Genomic DNA, 24,517 nt, shown 5'->3' on the forward strand with positions numbered 1-24,517 from the left:
TATTGGACTGAAAGAAGACAAGCCGGTTACGAGTCAAATTCCAATCAAAGATCCAAGTTCCAAAATTCAAAGTCCAAATAAGAGAGTTCAAGAAAATAAACGTGTGGTCAAGAAAGTGATTCAAGCCCAAGGGAAGGCGTGTGATGATCAAACGAAGCAAGTGTGTCTTCTAGCCAAGTGAAGCCGAAAGAACATTGCAAGAGATCATGAAAAGCCTCGGGAGAATCAAGATAATGATGACAAGCGTGAAGTTGAAGACCCGCCAATTTCGAGTAGGAAATTAGGGGGTGAGTCGGGTGGCTCGGATACAACAATTGCGGGGGGTGATTGTTGGCTCAATTGTTGTTTGGCTCAAGTGTAAGGCCCAACCCAAGAATTAGGGTTTTATAATATTTGGTAATGTCTTGGTTAGCAAGTTAGGTTAGTCTATATAAACCGAGTTATGGTTAGACATTAGAGTGTGTGAGTTTGGTGTAACCGAGTTAGGGTTCATCAAGGGTCAAACCGAGTTAGGTAGAGTTTGTAATCAGTTTTTATAGTGATATTTTCTTATTAATATAAACGAGAGTTATTCGTTTAGTTTTTGTGTTGATTATCGATATAGGAGTTGAATCTAACCCATTTATTCTCTCTGGCATTTGAACCCTCAACTTAGAATGGGAGGAAGCATTTATAGACAAATATATTAAAGGAGTTTGTGTAGAAATAGTGATGCGTTGAAACACAGCATAAAAATATCGCTATAAAATTACAAAATCTGAGTGTAACCATAACCTGAAAAGATAAGATTTGCACTCATGTTTTATACCATATATCCTGAAATATAAATATCGATGGGTTCATTCGAGAGAAAATGACAACTTTGTGTTTGTCAATCCCGTTGTATTTTCATTGCATACTTAAACATGCATTACACTTTCAATAAATCCATTTATGCTAAAATTATCTCGATGACACTTAAACGATCCACAATTAGCCCAAAAATTAAGACAAAATACGGCGGAACAAACTGATACATATATAACCGAAAACCAAAAGTAAATTCGAACGCTTTTTTATTACAATAACCAAAACTTTTGGTTGTGCTTTGATTATAGAAAACCAAAAGTAAATCCGAATTATTTTTTAAAATTACTGCATTTATTTTACCATATTTTTTTTGCACATAAGCAAGAAATATGGTATTTTCAAATTACAGTCTCAAACAATACTTTCGAGATATGATCATTTATGGTCTTAGGATCAAAGTAAGCCTTGTAGTAGAAGGTTTTTGCGACGGTTAGGAATGTCTGCTTCACATCTCGATCAAGATCATCAACGGGTGAGTCCGGCAACACAAGTTGCACTAGTTCTTGCATTTTGGAGTCTATCGTCGCGGTGATCCCATTATCGCTACTTGTCATGTCATCCTCCTAACGACATATAAAAATGTTTTTTTAATTGAAACAAATTCAAATCGGACGTAAACAATGTGAACTTATATGTTTACCTTGGAGTTATGGAACTTAAGTAGTTCCATGCAAAGGTTATTAGTGACGGTTGAAAGCCGTTGATATTGAGGATGAGCTAAGAGTTCAGTCAATACACATCTGCCAGCAGTTATGTTTATAGTTCGCACTATGAGTTCCACTTGTGCTGCCACGTGTTCTCCATCTTGCCATCTCATCAACCACATCTCCCACTATTCAAGAAAGACAACTGTCATTAGCGACAAGAGAAAAGTTTGTCACAAAAGAATATAGAAGTTATGGCAAACTTACGGCATGGTGTAGTTGTAGGCGGATGTCTTGATTGTGAATCATGAGTGAGTCCGATGCAAGCTCGTGTAGGGTTCCTTGAAGTGCCGCCATCACCTCAAACCATGGTTCTATGGTCCTATGCAACAATCCAGTCAGGGGATTAATTACACACACTTATATTTTTTTCGTTTTCAGTTGTTATATAACACTAAGTTATAACTTAATCTTTCATTAACATTTAATATCCAATACTTTAATATTTTATCTTTCTCAATTTTTATTTAAAACTTAGTTTGCTTTGATTTTTTTTTTTACGTTTTCATATAAATTTATTGAAATATCGAGATAAAAAAATACCGTATTCTTTGATCACACAATATAAAATATTACTTTAGTTTGGATACAACTCGTTTTTCAATAAAATTAATACGTAAAAAGTCTTGGATAAATAAAAATAAAAACAAATTTGTGCATTTAAAGTTTGAATTTAAATGTCATTAGGAAAAAAATAAATAAAATGGTAAATAAAATTTAAAAGAAAAAATATTAAAAAGAGTAGGATGTGTCGTTAATATCCGCAAAAAATGATAGCCAACGGTTTAAATAAATTACCTGTTTTTTCAAAAAAGAAAATCCTGAAAACAAACTTATCTTGGACTAATATATATTCCAAATCTACAGGAACATATCAAAGAAAAGGCGTACATGCGCTTGGGGTGTGCTTTGGAAGTGGATTTGTTTCTAAACTCGTCAGCAAAAGCTCGTCTATCCTCTTTCGCGAGTTGTGGTGAATCAAAGAACTCGGAGATCGCTTCGGCTAGTGTCACGGTTTTCGCCCATGATACCCGCTCCTTGGACCTTTCGGGCTCAAATATGCTGGCTGCAGCCAGGTAATACGCGACTAAAAAGCTAGTGGGATCACTGGTTCTGAACTGTTTGATACCAAAATTCACATACCATCTGCATATAAAAAAATAAATTAATAAAGATTAACCAGGTTTTGCCTTTTTAACCACAAAAACTGTTGCATGTCTGAAGATTTGAATTTGATTAAATGAATTAATTCATAAAAATTACCAATTAACCAATAAAATATTTTTGAAATTATGTTACATGAATAACAGACGTAGTAACTTACTGTTGAATAGCTTTCCATTCCAGTTGATGCATGGCTAGGCAGTTATTGTAATCTAATTTAGCCATTTCAAGGTACGTGTTATTGCTCAGCTTTCCCATCCTACATTATCATTAATTTTTGGTATAATGTTAGATGCAATAATACGTGATTTAAGGAACAATACTAAAATAAACAAATCCGATAATTAGGGTGTAAACAAGCCAAAGTTGCTCGCTTTCTACTTGAGATCAACTCACTAAAAGGCTAAAACAAGTCAAGCTTAAATGAGTTCGAGCCTAAACGAGTCCAAGTTTGACATACAGTTATCGAGCTCAAGCTAGCTCGTGAGCATGAGGCACCTAGTATTTATATAATTTATTAAATATACTAAATGCATATTTGTAACATATAGGCGTGAGTTAAGTTACAATAATCGCTTTACGTACATTATGTGCATGAAATACATTCAAGGTCAAAAACACTAAAACGTTCAAGCCAAATTCTCAACCCTAAAACGTTCAAGGTTAACCTTAAACGTTCAGGTTTAAATCCTGATACATTCAAGGTTAAAACCCAATATTCAAAACTCAAAACTGATTTATTGAAGCTTCAAATTGATGATTAATTGAATCGATTCCATAGAGTAACCGATCAGTTGGCTTCAATTTCAATTTCAGTTCTTATCAAAAGCTAAACAAAAACCTGTGAAACAAAAGGAGCGTTCGTGTGTTTCCGGCGAGTTGCAGGACCCTTGTTGTCGACTCCTGTGATGGTGAAGGAGATGTGTTGTTGCCGACAAGTGGTGGATCGGCGGTGGTGGAGATGGATTGAAAAAGAGAGACAGGGGCAAATGAGTGTATTTTGTGATTTAGGGTTTCTGAAATCAACGTTATATGTGCTCGCGTACGTAATGTACGATAAAGAATTAATGTATCGGATTCTTTATATATATATATATATATATATATATATATATATATATATATTGAAAAGATCCGATACACTAATGCCTTAACGTACATTACGTACACGAATCTATTTTTTCACGAATCGATCTATGAAAACACATCCAAACATCTCGGAATCGTCGATACATATCCAATCAATCATTTGTTCACCGAAAAAACAGTTTTGGATGGTTAATTGACCAATTTTTCACTTTTTCACGAAGACCGTTTTTTGTGTGTTTGCTTAGCGTTTAAGTTTTGTGAGCGTTTTAGGTTTTTGCCTTTGTTTTTTACCTTTGAGCGTCTCGTGTACCTACCGTACGTTAAGGCATTAGCGTATAGTAATTGCACCCTATATATATGTGTGTATATATATAAGGGATTGTTTGATAACCAACTGAAAATTGAGAACTTTGAGAACCATTTTGGACCGAAAAAAAACCCTTCAACAAAAATTTATTAAAAAATTCTATAAAACTAAAAAAATGCGAAAATAAAAAAATAAAAAAAACCAAAACGTTTATCTAGCATCCCTGTTTCAAAAATAATAATAATAATCTCGATTTCGCTAAATTATACATATGCTAGGTTATTGACCCGTGCACGACACATGTGGAAATATAGAAATCGTCGGGTAAACACATATATATGAATATACTTCATAAAACATAAACTTCATCAACTTTAAAAATTAATATTAACATATAACAAACAAATTTCACTAACATTAGTTTGGAAAGCAAGCAAATCAGAAAATAAGCATTCAGGAAAGATTCCCGATAAGCATCCAAGAATTATTCGGGCTTCTTTTCTTCCAGGACCGGAAACACACTTAATGACCTAAACATTCATACACCAATCTAACAAACATAGTGACTAACTGACTTCCAGAACTGTTTTTATATTTCATGTGAAAAATCTTACACCCTAATAAACTAAAGCACGCCCAAAACGCATTTAAGAACCAGAACTAAATCAAAACCTATTATAATGACATGTTTTGACTAGAATCAAATCGTTACGTTTTGAGAATGACCCATTTTAACCGAACCAAATCGAAATCTTCTAAAATTGACCCGTTATGACTCGATCCAAATCAATACGATTTTAAAAAGACTTATTGAAATCCGAACGAAATCGATACTTTTTTATATTGACTCATTGACTAGAACTAAACTGATACCCTTTTAAAATGACTCATTTTGACCCGAACCAAATCTAATAATTTTTTTTTCTAAAATGTCATGTTTCATAAATAAGAATTGAAATAACACAATTGAAAATAAATGAAGGGTAACGCATATAACATTCTTAGCTTTTGAAATCCTTTCTACAAAATGCAAATTCATTAATATCACCAGTTATGAAGATTCAAAAAAATATAAAGCTTCAATGACTTAAACCACTTGAAATGATTTGGGTGAAAAAGAGAAAAGAGGTCGTCGAGACGATTATTTTTACAGCTTGGTGGATTATTTGGAGTACCCGGAACGAAATGATTTTTGGTTCGAGTATGAAGTATAGAGAAAGCCTCTTTGATTCCATTGTTTCGGTTTCTTTTTTGTGGTATTCGTCTCGTAACTTTAAACATCGTATAAACTGGGTGACGTGGTTGAAAACCCCGTTACTTAGTATGTAATTTTGTCTGATCTGGTTAGAAATTTCTAACCACAGAGGTTTTATATATAAGTTTGCCTTTCAAAAAAAACTTAAACCACTTGAAAGTTGAAATGCATGTGAACCTTTCAATTAATTTGTCAATCCTTCATATTCTTTCATTTTACAGTAGGCACCAAAATCAAACACCAAACTAACTAAATACAATTTGAACCAAACCGAAACCGAAAACCTAAATATAACCGAATACCAATAAAACTAAAACAAAAATCGAAATGAAACTAAAAAAACTAAAACTGATAATCTGAAACCAAACCAAAAACAAAAATTGTAAAACCAAAATGAAAAACTAAATAAAGTTAAAGCCACCTAAAACGCAACTAAAAAAACAAAAACAAAATTGAACCGAAACAAAACAAATTAATAAAAACTAAACCGAATAAAAACCAAGAAAGCGAAGTGAAACCAAAATAAAAAATAACTATCATGAAACTTTGAAAAGAAAAAATCAAACTCATTAAGTAACACATGTATGATGTATTATTAATAGTATAGTAAATTAGAATATGTTGAATATAATTAAGTTGAATGTAATTAAATATAATTTTAAATTATTTTATTAGTAAGAACTATGAGAATGCTTATTAATAGTATAGTAAATTAGAATATGTTGAATATAATTAAGTTGAATGTAATTAAATATAATTTTGAATTATTTTATTAGTAAGAACTATGAGAATGCATATTATTTATGGTAAGAGTTATTGCTTTAAGAATATAACAGATGTATAATACTTATAAGCACATATGTACATATATGTTATATACATGTTATTTTTATACTCATATGTACAATTAAAATACATTATAATGTATTAATATTTTTTTGAAGGGATTTATATGTGGTTCAAATTGGTTCTCAAATTTTCTCAATTTCAAAATGTTTTCTACATATAATGACAATTACAATAAAAATAACTATAAATGTATATTGTTTAATTAATAAATAGTAAATGAGTAGTCAAAGAAAATAATAATAACAATACTAAAAATAATAATAATATTTAAAAACAAGTCGGGCTTAGTTTGAAAAACGACTCGCAACTCACAAGCTAAGCTTAAGCCAAAGATTCAAATACAGAGCTGAAAATAAGCGAAGCTAAAGTTCTTAGAAATTAAAAGATCGAACTTAATCTTGAAAAAGACTTAACTAGAAACGTTAATATGTAGATCAATCCACGCAAATTGTGTAGTGGTAACGACGAGTTAGAACGCAGGCAATCATTAATGTGTGTGTAAATATGTAACATCTTACTTTAGATAATAATAAATAAAAGAATTTCGTTTATTTAATAGTGTGTTATTATTTAGTTTAGTTAGATAGAAATAATAGAGTATGAGCTTGAAAAATAAAAAGATGGAATAAGGGATGATGATGGACCTTAGGTTCATGGGCTTAAGGGTATATAAACCTCTTTAAACCTCCGTAAAACACTCAATTCTATATTCTAGCCTCCATAACACACTAAAAACACACACGCAAACCCTCCTCTTTCATTACGGATCATATTTGAATTTGAACCAAGAAGAGTTTGTGGTAGATCATCATCATACAAGCAAGAAAAAAGTCCATAGTCACGTGTTGAGTCAAACCGTAGCTAGAAGTGAACCAAAAAGGTACGTTTTAGATTAAAAGGTTAAGTTTTTTAGGTCGGTTTGCCCTAAGATAAGGTAATAAGGCAAATCGGGCCTTATTATGTAAGAAAAATGTAAACATGAACGTAAACGAGATGTTTGGTATGAAACGGGACAAACGGGTAACATTTGGACCGAGTTAATGCAAGGAAACAATATGGTTAAAGTCCTAGGCTCGTTTCTTATGAAAGACGGGGAAAACAAGTAGAAAAGAAAGGCTGGAAAGTGATGCAAATAAAATCATATTCGAACGAAAAGTAATCGAATCAGATGGACAAAGTAATCGAATCGAATGGGCAAAGTAATCGAATCGAATTGGTAATTCGATTCGATTATAATTTTCATTCGATTGAAATTTGATTCGATTAGTTCAAACTTAAGTTTTCTAATGAATTTTTAGTAAAGGACGGTTAATGAAAATAAAACTTAAACTCGACTACAGCCAACCGCTGCCAGGGGCGCTGCCCCCAGACCCCCGTTAGCTAGGGTTTTCACTAAGATAAAAGTATGATATAGTTAGAAGTAATTAATTGATACTATAATTGTTACACAGTTAGCCATACACATCTAAGGTGTAACATCCCGAAATTTCTAAGAATAATATTATATATATTATTTACATATGAAGGGGAACGTTTACTTGAGTTGGTAGAGAAATGGTAAAATAACAAAGATGGTTCAAGTGGGCTAGTTAGATGGAATTAAATATGGACCAAGAAGGAAAGATGGGCCTTAGGTCCATGGGCTTAAGGGAGTATAAATACCCCTTAAACTCTAATCCTTTCCATTATCATCTCTACACCATAGCTTACACCTTGGAAAACACACACAAACCTTATCCTATAACCCGAGCCAAGATCCGAAGACGAGAACCCGAGCTTGTTGGTGTTAGATCGTCGTGACGAACCAAAGCAACATCAAAGACCAGCTCGTGTTCGTAGTTCGACTCGTTTACGGTACGTTTATATTGAGAACTTGTTCGTTAAGGTTCGGATTTAGTCTAGAAATCATAGATCTGTGTTAGTATGGTAAAAACGAATCCAACAAAGCTAAACTTACTGAAATTGATTACAGTTTGATAGGTTAATTGTTAGTATGAAGAAACCCATATGTAGATGCATAAATCGCACCCTTTAAATGTAAATTTTTGGCCGATTTGATGATTGGGGTTTGTAGGCGCTGGTCAGACGATTCCATTGATACCAAAATCGTGACGTTTCGTTAAGAAACGAAGATTTAATTGCAAATCTAAGTTCTGTTGACTGTGGGTGTTCTTGACGATTTTGACTTTAACCCTTGAGTCAAAGTCTGGATAAGAACTGTTGATGATTCGTTAAGGTTGGGTGATTCGTTACGGTGATTCGTTACGGGGTCATAACGAATGGGACTCATTCGTGTGACTTGATAACGAATCAGCCCTTAATTCGTTAAATGCCCATTCGTTCTGTCAAGGTAACGAATTAGCTACCAGTTCGTTATGTTCAAGTAACGAATCAGATGAAGATAAGGTAACGAATCAGTTAGCGAATAAGACTCAATTCGTTATAATTGAGCTAGCGAACTAGGCCATTCGTTATAGCGAATGAAGGAGGATTTTGTAATTAATTAGACTTTGAAATAATTACAGAAGTGACCCCTGGACTTGTGAAAGAATGAGATAATTATATAATATCCCTTGGACTTTGATAATTTATGAAAGATTCCTTTAAAGGTTAATAAGTAACGATTAACTAACCGGGTAATGATTCAATGAAGTAAAACCGGCTTAGACGAGTAAGACTAATTAAGTAGCATTGAGAGTGGCTAGAGTAGTATTTAATATTTGCAATTATTAAACAGTTAGTCGCGCACAGCTCAAGGAGGAACCAATAGCCGAAGAAGTAACCGAGTTCAGGTGAGTTTCTAGCCCCATTCCTTGTTATGTTTTCGGGGCTGTGTGCATAATCGATGTGTTTGTTAATACATTTATTCTAAGTGATAATTGTATGCCATATGTGATATATGTGATAGATATGAATGATTGCTTGTCGGTACGCGAACGATCTTCGGATATTGCGCATACTGGCAGGTTATAAATAAAGATATGAATGTTATATGTAATGTATGACCGTGATAGATGAATACTTGTCGGGGCGTGAACGATCTTCGGATATTGCACGTATCGACAAGGAGTAAGATTGTCAAATGAATGATGTGTAGAGCGCCTAGAGTGTTCTTATGCTACGATGTGATTATTGTATATGCAAATAAGTGTATGCAGGTACAGGAATGGCAAATGAGTTCTATATCTGACTTAGTAAGTTAGGATGACAAATCCCTCTAACTTCCGTTGGACATAGACTTGGCATGTGATGGCGTAGTTAAGGACGGCGGGCCTTATACGTGTTATAGATGATAAATGAGAACGTCGTTAAGGACTGTGGACCTTATACGTGTTTACGAAATAGGATTCGGCATGGGAAAGGACTGCAGACCTTATACTTGTTGTAATTGTGTTGTGATAGCATAGGGGAGGACTGCGGACCTCTTACGTGCTAATAAATAGGTTGTAACACAGGGAAGGACTGCGGACCTTGCACGTGTTGTCAATATAGGTTGGTACAGGGAAGGACTGCGGACTTTGTACGTACCATAAATGGTGAACATAGGTAAGGACGGCGGACCTTTTTCGTGTTCACGACCCTGAGTATAGGTATAGACGGCGGACTATGAACATACTTTCGGTGGATTTAGGTAGGTAGTAGTAAGTATGTATGTAGAATAGAAGATTAACTGGTTAAGTATGAATATGTATCTTCGGATACATAAGTATGTATGATATGCGTATGTATTGTATGTTACCTGATTAACTAGAACTCACTCAGCGTAGCTGACTTTTAGTATGCACGCAGGCATATATGTTTATCGTGATGGCATGAGAATGGCACGTGGCATGGATTGAACGACTGACATCTGAAGATAGAAGGAACGATGTTTTAATTATGATGCTTTATGTTATGGTTTTTAAGAAAAGATTGAATGTTTTGTAGCGAATGTTTAATGTTTTATATTCCGCGAAAGTTTTAATAAACTCTGATTTGTAGAACTGTGTTTATGAGTAAATTCAACGTCCAAAGGTGAGGCACCGGTAACGGGGCCTTACATAAGGAGGGGTATTACTGTAAACTTAGAAAGGAACAAGATAAGGTGAGTTTCTAGCCCCATTTTCTTGTTATGTTTTCGGGGCTATGTGCATACTCAATGTGAATAGTTAATACACTTATCTTAAGTGGTAAGTGTATGATATGTGAATCTGTATGAATGATATATCTATGAGAGAATGTAAGTATGAATGTTTATGAACGACATTTGAATGATATAAGAAAAGGTAAGAGTATGTACGTAAATATTCGAATGATATTATTAGTTCGTAATATATATATATATATATATATATATATATATATATATATATATATATATATATATATAACTGAAAGTATGTATGGTTGTATGGTTGTATGCTTAAAAGGTTGCAGACTCTAATAATATTTCCGAATGTGACAGGGTTGCAGACCTTAATAATATCTGCGAAGGTTACATGGTTGCAAACCCAAATAATATATTCGAATGTTAAATGGGTTGCAGAGCCTAATTAATATATGCGAAGGTTACACGGTTGCAGACCCTAATAATAACTGCGAAGGTTATAGGTCAAAATGCTCTTTAAAACATATACATAGTTATGTATGTAATGGACATGCTAAAAGAAAGTATGAAAGTATGTATGTATGTATGTATGTATGAAATAAAGGTAAATAGGTTAAGTACATAATATGTGCTTTCTTATACATATATATGTAAGTATGTGAAAGTATTGTATGTTGCCTGACTAACTAGAAATCACTTAGCTTAGCTGACTTTTGGTATGCACGCAGGTAAATAGAATAAGGCAACTAGCTTGAATGAAGATGCATGGCATTGGACTGAAGAGGCCGGCATCTTTAGAAGAATGTTGGGTTGTTTAGTTATGACTTTTTATATTATGTTAAAGACAAGAGTTTGATTGTTATGAAAAGATTCGAATGATTATGTAATATATGGTTGAAGTTTTATATTACGCGAAAAGTTTTAATTAACTCTGATATTTAGAACTGTGTTTATAAGTAAATCTAACGCCAAATTAGAGCACCGGGACCGGGGTTTTACAAAATGCAAACCAAAACTGTTAAGCGAACATTTAAGGTTAATTATTAAATCCAAAATGTGATGATTACACGTCGATGACAAAAGGTGTCATTGTATATAAATAGAAGTTTATAATTACATGCTCACGTCTTAGGATTATAAGGAAAAAGATATCAATATATTTTTCTTTATTAGAAAAGGCCCTGATTTTAAATCCACATTAGGCCCTAAAAAGTACGGCTCAACCATGGATGTTGTGTATTAACATAGTTCGTATTATAAGAAATGTTATGTTATTCTAAGAAAACGGTAGTATGTAATTCTAGCGTGAATACGTGATAACAATAGTAGTAGTTTGTAAGAGCTGACGTGACACGTGATGCGTTATGCATTTGCATCATTACTAGTTTTTACATTTACTTTATTAAAAAGAAATTTAGAATTACGTAATTCAATTGAAAACAAAACCTAAAGAAAACGGAATTAAATGTTTTAACCTAAAAGCGTTTTTAGTCGATAGTTGTACTCAAGTTGTGTATGAGGATATGATTTTCCCTACAATAAACTACTTATTAAATTTGCTAACGAAATTAAACTTTGTCACAATTCTCGTTTCTGAATTTGTCATACCTGTACAAGGTTTTCCCGATCCAAACATCTTCTTCGCCTCCGTATTGCTCCAAATAATATCTTGTCTCTAGTCGAGGTAAGCTCGTGTACCATGGTACATTTAGTGCATATCCAACCTGTTAATATATACTCAAGTAAGTCGCTACAAGTAAGTTCATATAAACATGTAGTTTTTTTTCCTGAAAATGTTGCATCTACTCACTTCTAAATTATACCAAAATTTTATATATATTGTATTGCTAGTTGTTTTTTGAAGTAATAATTTTGCATACCTCTCCAGGCAAGTCCTTGTTGATGATCCATTTATCAAGAAGCTTGTTTGTCGATCGGTTTTCCTTCAAGTAGTTATATGAAAATCTCTTGGCATCATCGAGTATTTTCTCTCCGGGAAAGAGCATTTGTGAAGCCCTATACAAGTTGAACATTCCGGTGATCGCTTGCGTTGACTGCCCCACAAAGCATACAAATTTACCATTTTTCTCAAATTGTCGAAACACATCTGTCATAAAATTACTCGTTGGGATTTTGCCGCTAAAGATATTTTTGACATGCTAAAACCTAATTAACGAACCTGGACTGATTTCATAACCATACATTCTCAAAACCCTAAAGCCCATAGCGGTATCATCAACATCTTGTACATGTGAGTTTTTCGCCCAACAAATCCCATCATTCGTCCAATACCTGATATTGAGTTTGTAATGATCTTAATACCGGTTCTATTATTCGTTTAGCGTAAATGGGGTAGTGAGGTACCTTAGGTTTAAAAGGTGATTTGAGCAGCACAAAACAATGCATTAACCACGATTATATACCATATACTAGTTATACATACGTGGTATGACGATACCATGTTATTAATGACATATGAATCAATTATACAAGTGTACTAATCATGTTCATTACATTGAATACAAAGAAAACCTACCATTGGAACACGATACTTGAATATAGATAATAAGCTGCTTACCATTGTATCACTTCTTAATGTTTATTTATAATCCGTTTATCCACAAACTATTTAAATATATTTTGATACGAATGGAATCAATAATCAAATGGTCCAAAGACAATAGATGAAAACAAGATTAGAAATAGAGAAAAAACCAGATCAGTTCATTATTCTTCGTTTATAAGTTGATATTGAAATTAGATAGATTTTTATAGGCAGAAAGAAATGAAATCCCTAACCCATGACTACCAACTCTAAACTAACCACCAACACTTTGTAACTAAATAAAATAAACGGAAACATGAAGCGAAAAGGGCATGGCACGTTATAACATATTCAAGTTTAGAAAGATAGATTACACAACTATAAGAAGCTTTATTCGTATAGACAGGTACTCTACACATAAACATCCAAGTATGTACATTTTACTAATCTCTAGTTATAAGTTGCATACCTGTGTATATATTCGACGCAATCCTTGATCTCTTGCTCAAAATAACGAGCAATCCCGAGTCTATGAAGGCAATCAACGACCCATATGTGTTCGAAAAGATCCACCGGGTAGACATTCGGGACTACAACATGACCAAGCACAAGAACTTGATACACTTACATAACTAGAAACAAATGCCCTTTATAAGAACACCTAAATGGTGGTTGCTAAAACGTACCTCCACCGTTGAATTTGGTAACAATATTTGTAAGATATTGAAGACACTTTTCATCTTTTGTTTGCATAAGTGCAAACGCAGTAGACGCCGGCGAAAAGAGAAATGATCCATCTTTGCACTGCAATTTCAGAAGCTTTTCCCACTCTAGATCTAACATTCCTTCCAAACTGTGAAGTAAAGTTGTCGGCACCGTGTGCATTACTTCCTTCGGTATCCTTTTCATTGTAAAAGAAATAACCCTCACGTTTATGTTTTATGTTTCGTTGTTTCTCATTAATTTACACCGACAAAACCAGAACTTCTTGGTCGGGGCAATCATATCTAAAACTTAAAATTACACTAAAAAATCACTATATTTTAAAATTTACACTAAAGATCACTATACTTTCACTCTCTTTTTAATTAAATAATATTTTTTATACATTTATCATTACCATTTCTCTTTCCTTCACTCACAACCACTTTCAAAATCTTATAAAAAATTATTGAGTGTAAACAGTAACTTTTCAAATATACAGAAAAATCACTGCATTTCTCTCTCTTTCATTGATAACAGCCTAAATCACTACCTACATTATAAAAACTCCACTCAAATAATATAGTGAATTGAATGTGAATGCTCTAAGAGTTGAACGCATGTTTTTGTTAAAAAAAAATTAAGATTCTATAACAAAATTAAAAACTTGACCCCGGCCTGGTTTCATCCATGTATTTTGCCATATGTATATACTTGTTTATTTCATTGAAAAACAAAGGGTTTAAAGTACTTGCTTTGTGATCTTAAGAGTTCGTCTTGCGTAGATTTCTTTCATGGCAGGAGTATCCTCAGGGACTTCGAGTTTTAGCTTCCTGGCCATTTTTATTAGCGAAGGGAACGCTACTTCAAAACCAATCGGCATTCGTTCCCCATACTCGTTGTCAAGTTTGCCTATGTTTTCTTTCAGAAACGTCAATCCTGATCGAGTACGCAAATATTAATGATACTTTTTCTACCATTAAGCCACCTTTTAGTGGCGCAAGACATCAACGATTGAAGCATATATATATAAAAAACAGATATAAGTGTTAATTCAGTTGTTGGCTTGTTGCAATTCTTTACTTAAATATATAAAAATATAGTTATGTACTGAACGTTCATATGCTAGTGATTTTAGTGTAATTAAAGATTAACTTGTTGATAAAGTTAATTGTAATATTAGTCTAAATAAGTCAGGTGCGAGATGCACGCTTATTTAATTTTATTATAATTTATAATCCTATTGATATTTATGGAAAATGTTCCTAGGTTATGGGGATTCCAAGGAGGCAACACCCCTTTGGCGGGGTCTGAGGGTAGCCCTAACCCTAATAAAATGTATCTTGATCAAAAGATTCCTTTTTTTGATTTGTCAAAACGCACACAAAAAAATACATATACAATTATTGCTCTCAAAATGAGTGAGTTTTGTCAGGTTAAAACACTTGGAAACCATAAATAGTTTTGATCTAAAAGTGTTTCATAGCTGTCAGATATCAGATGTCCAAGATAACCCGTTTTCTATGCAATTTCCCCAATCAATAATATATATAATCGAAACCATAAAAAACCTAAGTGTCGCGATGTGGTCGCTCCCTCTTTTTTTGGAGTCACCAGATTTGCTTGATTTTTAAATGAAGGTTTCTCATGTATTTGACCCGAATTCACGACTATGGGTCTTATCAAACCCAGATTTTTCTTAAACGGGTTATAACATCTCATTAAATTAAAAACTAATTTCACCAAATATTTGATATAAAAATCTTATAAAGTAGGGATATACTAAAAATTAATATATGATTTATTTAAAAAAAAGATATATATTATTATAATTAAAAAATCAATTTTATAGTAAAAAAAAACGGGTATTGGTTCTCATCAAACCCATATAACTTTTAAATCGGGTTATAACATCTCATTTATTTGTGAAACAAATTATTATCAACGATAAGTATATTATTAACTTTCATACAATAAAAAAATAAAAATTCAAAAAATATATAAATATTATAAACAAATAATATAAAAAAAACCCGGAGGATAAAAACTAGTTATATATATATAAAACACAAGTAACGGTACATATTATGTTTATACTTTTCTGTAGAAAAAAATTGAACTACTTTTGGTAGTATGGACCAAGGAAAGATTTACCTTTTTGGCATTTAGTGGGATGAACGTTCCAATAACTTAGTGCAATAATACAAGCAAGTGTATTAATGAGTCTATCATGTGCAGAAAATATCAAACGGTCGCCCCAGGACCCGTCTGAAAGTTGATTATTAACGATCCAGTTCAAACTTGATGGAAACTGAGGGCGACCACTTCCATTGACATCTTGTACGAGTGCAACCCAGGCCGTATCATAAGCCGACACACTTATCTCTCCATCATCCATAGAACCCAACTTTGTTTTAATTATGTCTTCAAACTGCGTAATTTTATGGCTTGGATACACAATCTGATGATTTAAAATAGTAATTATATATGTTAGATGATACAAAATGTACTTTTAATAGTAATAAAAATAACGGACATGGCATAAAGTTGTTTATAGGGTGTTTGAAATGTATATTTACTTCTAAAATTAAATCTACTAAAAATAAATTACAAAATTAATTAACTTTAAAGAGACAATATAATGTTTAGTAAATTTTAGTTATCTATTTAAAACTATTTTTTTTTCTTTTTAATTATATCTCACGCTAAATTTGATAAAAATGCACCTTTTGTGTGTCCTCATGATTCATCAGCTTGTCATTATTGTGCGAGTTGATAAGTGGCGAACGATTCTGTTTAAGTACATCAGAGTATTCTGCATCTACAGACATAAGAATACATGTAATGTCGTTACAAATTTTCGAACAATTTATAACTAAAATAAAATTCACTTGACATAAATACTTTTATGCAATTTATAACTTTTTAAAAAAATATGTCTCTTATGTTATCACTTAATATTTTAATATGCATATTTTATACTTCGGGTTGTAAATCTCTAATTTCAGAGTACGTATTATAATATGAAAAAAATTCGGAGTACGTATTATAATATGAAAAAAAATAAAATTATCTCTCTATTAAATTTTTTTTTTTTGAATGGCAAATTTCATTAAACACCCAAAAAACGAACTAACTCCAAGACGGAGATAGTTCCAAGCCACAACAAGGAAAAAACGGCTAAATTACATCAAAAAATTGAAAGATTGGAAGAATGCCAACCCTTCCAATCTACATCACATTTACCCCTACTTTTATACCAAAGGAAACCCATCGACTTTACGTCCGAAATAATCTCAGTAATCTTTGTATTATTCTTCGTAAACACCTTCTCGTTTCTCGCCTTCCAAATGCGCCAACATGTTAGCACCAAGATGCCATGAAGCAGCTCCTTTTTCCGGTTCGAACTCCCCGACTGATCAACAATAGTCTGTATATCATTAATTGAGAATAAGAAGATCGGAGGAATGTGACACCACCGAGCGATTCCATTCCAAACTCCGTCAGCGAATCGACACACCGTGAACACATGTTCAGCCGTCTCTTCAACTTCTCCACATAGGACACACTTGCAGTCTCCTACCAAGATATTCCGTCTTCTAAGGGCAACCTTTGTAGGAATCCGATCTAATAAAGTTCGCCACATAAAAATGTTGCACTTAGCCGGTAGCCAACTACTCCATCGAAACGTATGCCCAACAGCATCTGAATTGAAACTTTTAATCCACGACTTAGTTTCCTGTACCGTTAGTTGCTGCAATCGACCCTTATTCCATTCCCACAAATCCCGGCTCGAGTCGAGTGTAGTACCTGAAACCATCTGAGAACACTCAACAACCTCAGCTATTTCTTGGACAGTGGCCGGATACTTCTTCCATTCCCAAGTCATTACACCAACAAAGTCATTATTGCCGACTCTATCCGCGACCATACACCATTTATTCTTTTCGAGACGGAAGAGTGCAGGGAATAAAGTCTTCAAAGGAAGGGGATTTATCCAAGGATCAATCCAGAATTTAATACTCAATCCGTTCCCGACCTTACCTTGCATCAAACTACTAAAGCTAGATCCATTCACTATAAGCCGAGAACCACTTTTAACAATCTTTGACCAAGTACCCGAAACATTCCTATTACACGGAACAGATTGCCACCGTCGTTTAGACCCATGAACAGCATCAACTACTTTCCTCCATAAAGCATCGCCCTCCATTCGGTATCTCCATATCCTTTTGAGTAATAACGCATTGTTGCAATCATCCACTTACTCAAGCCTAACCCACCATCCTTTTTTGAGCGAGTAACTACATCCCATCCAACCCAGTGGACTTTATTAGCTTCCAAGTTTCCTCCCCACAGAAACTTTTTAATCATCACCTCAAGCTTTTGGATAACCGCAACCGGGGCTTTAAACAATGAAAAATAATATGACGGGAGACTCTCCAAAACGGCTTTTATCAAAACAACCCTTCCACCAATTGAGAGGACTCTAGATCTCCACTTCGAAAGCCTGTTCTTGAACACTTGCACCACCGGCTCCCAATTATTAATTCTGTTCATATTAGCACCAACTTGAATCCCAAGATACTTGAACGGGGTTACTCCCGGACGACATCCCAACTCTCCCGCCTTCACCCTAACCTCTTCCCCATTTTTCCCAACACCAAAAAGGGTCGACTTGTTAATATTAATTTTTAGGCCCGAACACAAATGGAAAATCCGCAAAATTCTTTTAAGCGTCCGGAAATTCGAATCCGACCATTCACCCATAACCATTGCGTCATCCGCATACAGCAAATGAGAAATTCTAGGACCTTCATTAGGAAGATCAACGCCCTTGAATAGACCAACATCACACGCCTTTTTGATAAGACCTGAGAGTGCCTCCATAGCTATAATAAACAAAAAAGGGGAAATAGGATCTCCTTGGCGCATACCTTTCCCACAAGCGAACTCAAAAGTAGGAGACCCGTTAACAAGAATAGAAGACCTAGCCGATGACAGCACCCCATAAATCCACATACACCAAGGTTCTGGAAACCTCATTTGCCGCATCACCATCAATAGAAATCCCCAATTCACATTGTCGTAGGCTTTTTCGAAATCAATTTTAAACATAAAGAACTCTTTACCACTTCTTCTAGCCCAAGACAAAACTTCACTGACGACTAATGGCCCATCTAAAATATATCTTCCCGCAATAAAAGCCGATTGAGTTTCATTAATCAGAGAATCCATTACCTTCTTTAATCTGTTGGCTAAGACTTTAGATATAACTTTGCTAACTATCCCAATTAAGTTAATAGGCCGATATTCTCCCAATTCCACAGGGTCGCTCACTTTAGGGATCAGAGTTATGAAAGACGACCCCGCCCTACGACTAATCACCCCATTGTTAAAGAAATGTTGAAAAATACTACGAAAATCTTGTGAAAAATAAGACCAAAACTTTTTCACAAACCGAAAATTGAATCCATCTGGACCCGGTGCTTTATCACTCCCGCAACCGAACACCGCATCCTTAATTTCCTTTTCAGAAAAAGGAATCACCATCTCATCTGCATCAGCCGCCTTGATTTGCTTTAACCCGTAACATGCGAGGTACGGTCGCTCACCCATATCTTCAGTAAACTTTTTTCTAAAAAAACCGAATACCTCTTTTTTTATTGCACTCGGTTTCGTCTCCCATCTCCCATTGATCATGAGGCCAGGAATCGAATTACGAGCTTTCCTAATATTAATCGAACCGTGGAAAAAACTGGTGTTTTCGTCTCCATCTTTCGCCCACTTGATCCGAGCCTTCTGTCTGAGATCTTTATTCTTGAAATCCTCAATTTCCTTCAATCGCTTTTTACCTTCCTCAAAAATCCAAGATTCCTCTGCAGACAACTCCCTACTCTCCAATATAACCTCCAGGTCGTTCACCTCTTTTTTTAAACAAAATTCCTCCTCCACTTCATTAGTCAAAACATCTTTTATCCACAATTGAATTCCTCTCCTTATCTTCTTTAACTTAGACATAAACACCTCATCTGGCTTTCCCACCATTCCATTGAACCTCAACAAGGACCGGCTAACAACCTCTTCGATACCGTTCCTGTGCAGCCAAGAATTGAAAAAACGAAAAGGTTTCGCACCGAAATTCCGAGACACAACCTTTAAAACTAACGGGCAATGATCCGATTTCTCCCTAGCCAATGCCCGATACTCCGCATTGGGCCAATCATTAAAAAAGTTCCACGAAACAAAAATTCGGTCGATTCGGCTTAACTTATCTCCTGCAAGAAAAGTAAACTTACGGTCTCTCAAAACAAATTCACATAAACCCGATTCTTCAATAAATTCATTAAATTCCGAAGAAGCAACCGCATTGAACTTTGAGTTCCTCCTCTCGTCTCGGTGTCTAACACAGTTGAAGTCACCACCCACGATCCAGTACTTGTCATCCGCCTCCATAATGCTCTTTAAATCGTTCCATACCAACCGTTTGTCTACCAACTTATGAGGGGCATAAACATTGATGAACGTAACTTCCTTTCCACTTTCTTTAATCACACCTGAAACGGCTAGAAAGTTCCTGTGCTTGACCACCACTGTGTTCACCAGCAGCTTCGGATCCCATAATGAAACCAATCCACCCGACCGTCCCGTCGCATCAACCCATTCATATTGAAATTCTGAATTCCCCCAAAATTTACCCATATCCAGCCCCGCAATAGACACAAATTGAGATTCCTGTAACATCACAAACCCCACCTCATTAGCACTTCGAAGATTACGAACCCAGACACTCTTACCCTCGGATCCCATCCCTCGAATGTTCAACGATAAAACATTCATTGACAAACAAATTGAGAACCTTCTTCCATTATCGCCTTGGCCACAGGACCTTCGAATTTCTCTATATTAGAAGCACCGAGCACCTTTCCCAGCTGAACCGTTTCCATGACTTCGTTCAATTGAGGATCTAGTATTGAGTGGGAGTTCTCTTCGATGCCGTCAATAGACTTGAAACCCATCGGGTTCACACTTTTGTTCAAATCTGGGGTCTGAAAATTATCCTGAAAAGCTTCAATATTCGAGACCGAAGTTCTGGGCATTGGGCTCCCCTTCACAGCCCAAATATATCGGTCCAAATCGAACATATCATCTTCCTCTCTAAGCCTCTTCTTGGGCCTCTCCTGGCCCACTGGTGAAAATGATTTATGTTGCCTGGATTTTTTACGGAACCCCTTCCCTTTCTTTTTCAAAGTATCCCTACAATTGCTCCCATCAAATAAATGATGATTAAAAGTTTCCTGAATTCTCGGACCGTTTCCTTCTTCAATGGCATCAAGATTGGAAGGTTGATCTTGTTCCACAAAAGTTTCCTGAATTCTCGGACCGTTTCCTTCTTCAATGGCATCAAGATTGGAAGGTTGACCTTGTTCCACAAAATTTGCACCTTCCAAATTTGCACCCATGACCCCGGCGTTGACCTCATCCGAGTCCATGCTCACTTCGTCTTCTACGTCCTCCGCCGCATAATCTTCATCTTCCACATTAGCTATGCAATCAGGAATCCAATCACCGGACTCCTCTTCCACCAGAATGGGAAAAACATTAGCCTTCCAATTCAAACTGATCCGTTGTTGAATCCTGCTCACCGATTTACTTAGAACCCCAATCAACACATACGAGACATCATCATCTTCTTCAGATATGTTCGCAGGTTGGACCACAACACCAAATTTGGATCCAATGTCATTAATCACCTGTTCAACCGCCAAACATAACGGGACCCCATAGACTTTAATCCATGCAATACGTTCAAAATCAAGAACCTGTCCATCCCACTCTTCCATCCTCTCAAAAACCGAATCCCACACTTCTTTTCTTTCTAAAAACAACTCTTTCTTTTCTTTATCTTCAAACACGAGGATAACCAAAAAACCACCCACATACTTAATGCAAATCTTACTCTTAGCAGCCCGTGACAGCCAGGTCCGTAGATTTGTCAATGAATTAAAATCTTTTACCCTGCCAACCAATCCACGGTCGCTCCAGTTCGACCGTACAGCAATTCCAGACTCCACCGTCACCTCCATCGTCCCTTGCTCTGGATCTTTATCGATGAGAGTGTCCCGGAAAGACCTAAGGCCAACAACACTCGGACCCGGCTTATCCGTAACCACCTCTGTAACTTTTTCCATAGAAACATCTTTCTGTGCCGCATTCTCGCTAACCGGCTGCCAAACCTTGGTATCCTTCCTAGTCATCTTCTCGCCATCCACAAACCTTGCTAATACTATATATAACTTATAGCTGCCGATCCAAACGTCTTTGAGATCCTTCTCGAGTCCCACCGGATCCCTCACATTACGAAAGGATACAAAACCAAACCTCTTCCCGAGTTTATCATATTTCCTAGCAATATACGATCCGTGAATGTCCCCAAAAACCTTCAGCACCGCAACCAACTCTGCCGATGAACACCTCTCCGGCAGGTTTGAAACAAAAACCTTTGTAATCACCACGTCCTGTTGTCTTGATCTCCTGCTGTTTTTCGTCGAAACATCATACCAAGTATCAACCCTAAAGCGTTCCCTGCCCGCCATGTGAGAGAGAGAGTTTCTTTCTCTAAAACCCCGAAATTCCGGCGACGTCACGGCGGCGGCGGTCAGCGGCAGCAACAGTTGCTGCAGCAGCTCCGGTTCAGCAGCGGCAGCGAGATATCAGCCGGAAACGGGAGGCGGTGGCGGTGGCGGCGATGAAACGGGGGGCGGTGGCGGCTGTTTTGGTGATGGTGGCAAGGGTTTATATCTCTCTATTAAATTGATCATTGTTTTCTTGTCGACCCTTAATATGTTCTATCATGAGCGGCTTTTTGTAGTTTGACCTCTAAATTCTCAGTAGTCCCGCATAGGGGTGTTCAAGAAATCCGAAATCCAAAAAAATCCAAAATCCGAACCGAAACCGAAACCCAAATAAACCGATCCGAATTCTTATTCGGATATTCGGACCGGATCAATCCGAATATCCGAATAACTAATTCGGATTCGGATCGGATTCGGATTTGGAATTTTAAAAAATTCGGATTGTTCGGATTGTTCGGATATCCGTTTAATCCGAATAAAAACATGTTTTTGTTGATAGTTTCCGGTTTGGTATATTTATTAGAATATTATTTGAAGTTTAAACTTTAAATTTGTGTTAAAAGTAATTCGTATTTTCCGGTTTGTGTGTTGATTGTGATTATAAACTATTAAATGTTAGGAACAAAAGAATCGGAAATTTTTTTAGGTTTATTTCGGATTATTCGGATAATTTCGGATTATTCGGATATTATCCGAATCCGATCCGAATTGAATTTGGATAGATTCGGATCGGATAGGAATATTCCTAATTCGGATCGGATCGGATCGGATTTCGGATAGGGTCCAAAAATTTTCAAATCCGAATAACCCGAACCGAATAACCCGTTATCCGATCCGATGAACACCCCTAGTCCCGCATAAACTCATCAAATGATTTATATACTATGGCTTCAGTTAACATCTTAAAGCTACTTTTTGGATGATTTGTATACCTTGTATACGAGGGTTTGATACGGCTTTGCACTGGAAACCGATACTTTTAAAAAATAAATTTCCTGTAAAGAAATAGCAAATAAAGACTAACTAAATAAGATTACATTTATTAACAATTATAAGTTGTGGAAAACATATAATCATAAAAACAATCATTAGTCATATACTAAAAAGGTTTTCTTTTAGTATATAAAAAAATAAAGAAAGAAAGAGAGAAAATTAATACTACATGGGCATATACATGGGTGTCACTGTGTTACCAACACAATATGAGGTGTTTGGAATCAAAGTAGAAAGGAATAAATTTTAGAGACAAATATTAACCATTATAAAATATTGTCATAAAATGTGTAAACTTGAATAATAATGTATGGAGAATAAATAGATATACAAAACAAATTATTGAATATATATATATATATATATATATATATAAATTTTAGTAGTTTGGTATATTTAAATTATTTCTTATGATACACACACAAAATAGACCTGGCATATAAATCTACCAAATTAATAATATTGTGATTTCAATATATATATATATATATATATATAAATTTTAGTAGTTTGGTATATTTAAATTATTTCTTATGATACACACACAAAATAGACCTGGCATATAAATCTACCAAATTAATAATATTGTGATTTCATTATTTAATATAAAAATGGAAAGGATACACTATAGATGAGTGTAATTGATGTATATGAGGTGCTTGAAATCAAAGCAGAAAGGAATAAAGTTCAATCATGACCATGAATTTTTTTCTGCTTCAAGCTAACAATGGAATCCAACACATACACATAAAGTTATTTGAGTTTAAATCACTTATCTTTAAATAAATTATTAATAATAATTTGAACTATCTAAATTCATTTGTATCATGTAGATACATACATATGATACAAACATATATACAAAGAGATAAAGAGAGAGGAGGGGATACCGGTGGAGGGAGAAAGAGAATGGGTGGCCGGATCAGGTAATCGATGGTGGATGGTGGTGGTGGTCGGAGAGAAGATGCCGTTCTTCGTGGCCATTATATTGGATTAAAGGGATTTGTTACTCTCCGGATTAAGCTTTTGCCCTTGTGTACTTGTCTCGGGGAAGAATATATAAGGTTTCAGAGCATTGAAGGGACCTTGAAAACTTTTTACACATGCTAAATAGCTTTAGCTATAGCCCACGAGGCATAGAATGAGAGAATGTTGTTCGGGGTTATTGCTTGCTGCTGAACAGGCCAACATATAGCTTGTATTTAAAGAACGTATAATTTAACTATCTATATAATTGTTTACCATGAAATCCTATGTGTCGCTCTCAGGTTGTTCCCCCATTCTCTAGAGTCATCAGATTGCTTGATTTCTAAATAGAGGCTTCTCATGCATTTGAC

The 24,517-nt window shown here is 35.1% G+C and overlaps 1 protein-coding gene across 1 annotated transcript; it reads right to left on the minus strand.

Moving 5' to 3' along the window:
* Nucleotides 1-1,134: 1,134 nt before the first annotated feature.
* On the minus strand, nt 1,135-24,208 carry LOC143622210 (ent-copalyl diphosphate synthase 1-like). Its single transcript, XM_077093414.1, has 15 exons — nt 24,071-24,208; nt 23,120-23,182; nt 16,278-16,372; nt 15,706-16,012; nt 14,307-14,490; nt 13,536-13,750; nt 13,319-13,439; nt 12,484-12,596; nt 12,185-12,411; nt 11,913-12,028; nt 2,878-2,976; nt 2,445-2,699; nt 1,761-1,875; nt 1,490-1,681; nt 1,135-1,412 (listed from the first exon to the last, which is right to left on the minus strand). Exons 1-15 carry the CDS (start codon nt 24,162-24,164, stop codon nt 1,188-1,190), a joined length of 2,421 nt encoding a protein of 806 aa, XP_076949529.1. The 5' UTR covers nt 24,165-24,208; the 3' UTR covers nt 1,135-1,187.
* Between the last annotated feature and the right edge of the window lie 309 nt (nt 24,209-24,517).

This window comes from Bidens hawaiensis, unplaced genomic scaffold (assembly GCF_021521415.1).
Source record: "Bidens hawaiensis isolate Kalapana, Puna unplaced genomic scaffold, B.hawaiensis_p1.1 tig00003058_1, whole genome shotgun sequence".
Taxonomy (NCBI): domain Eukaryota; kingdom Viridiplantae; phylum Streptophyta; class Magnoliopsida; order Asterales; family Asteraceae; genus Bidens; species Bidens hawaiensis.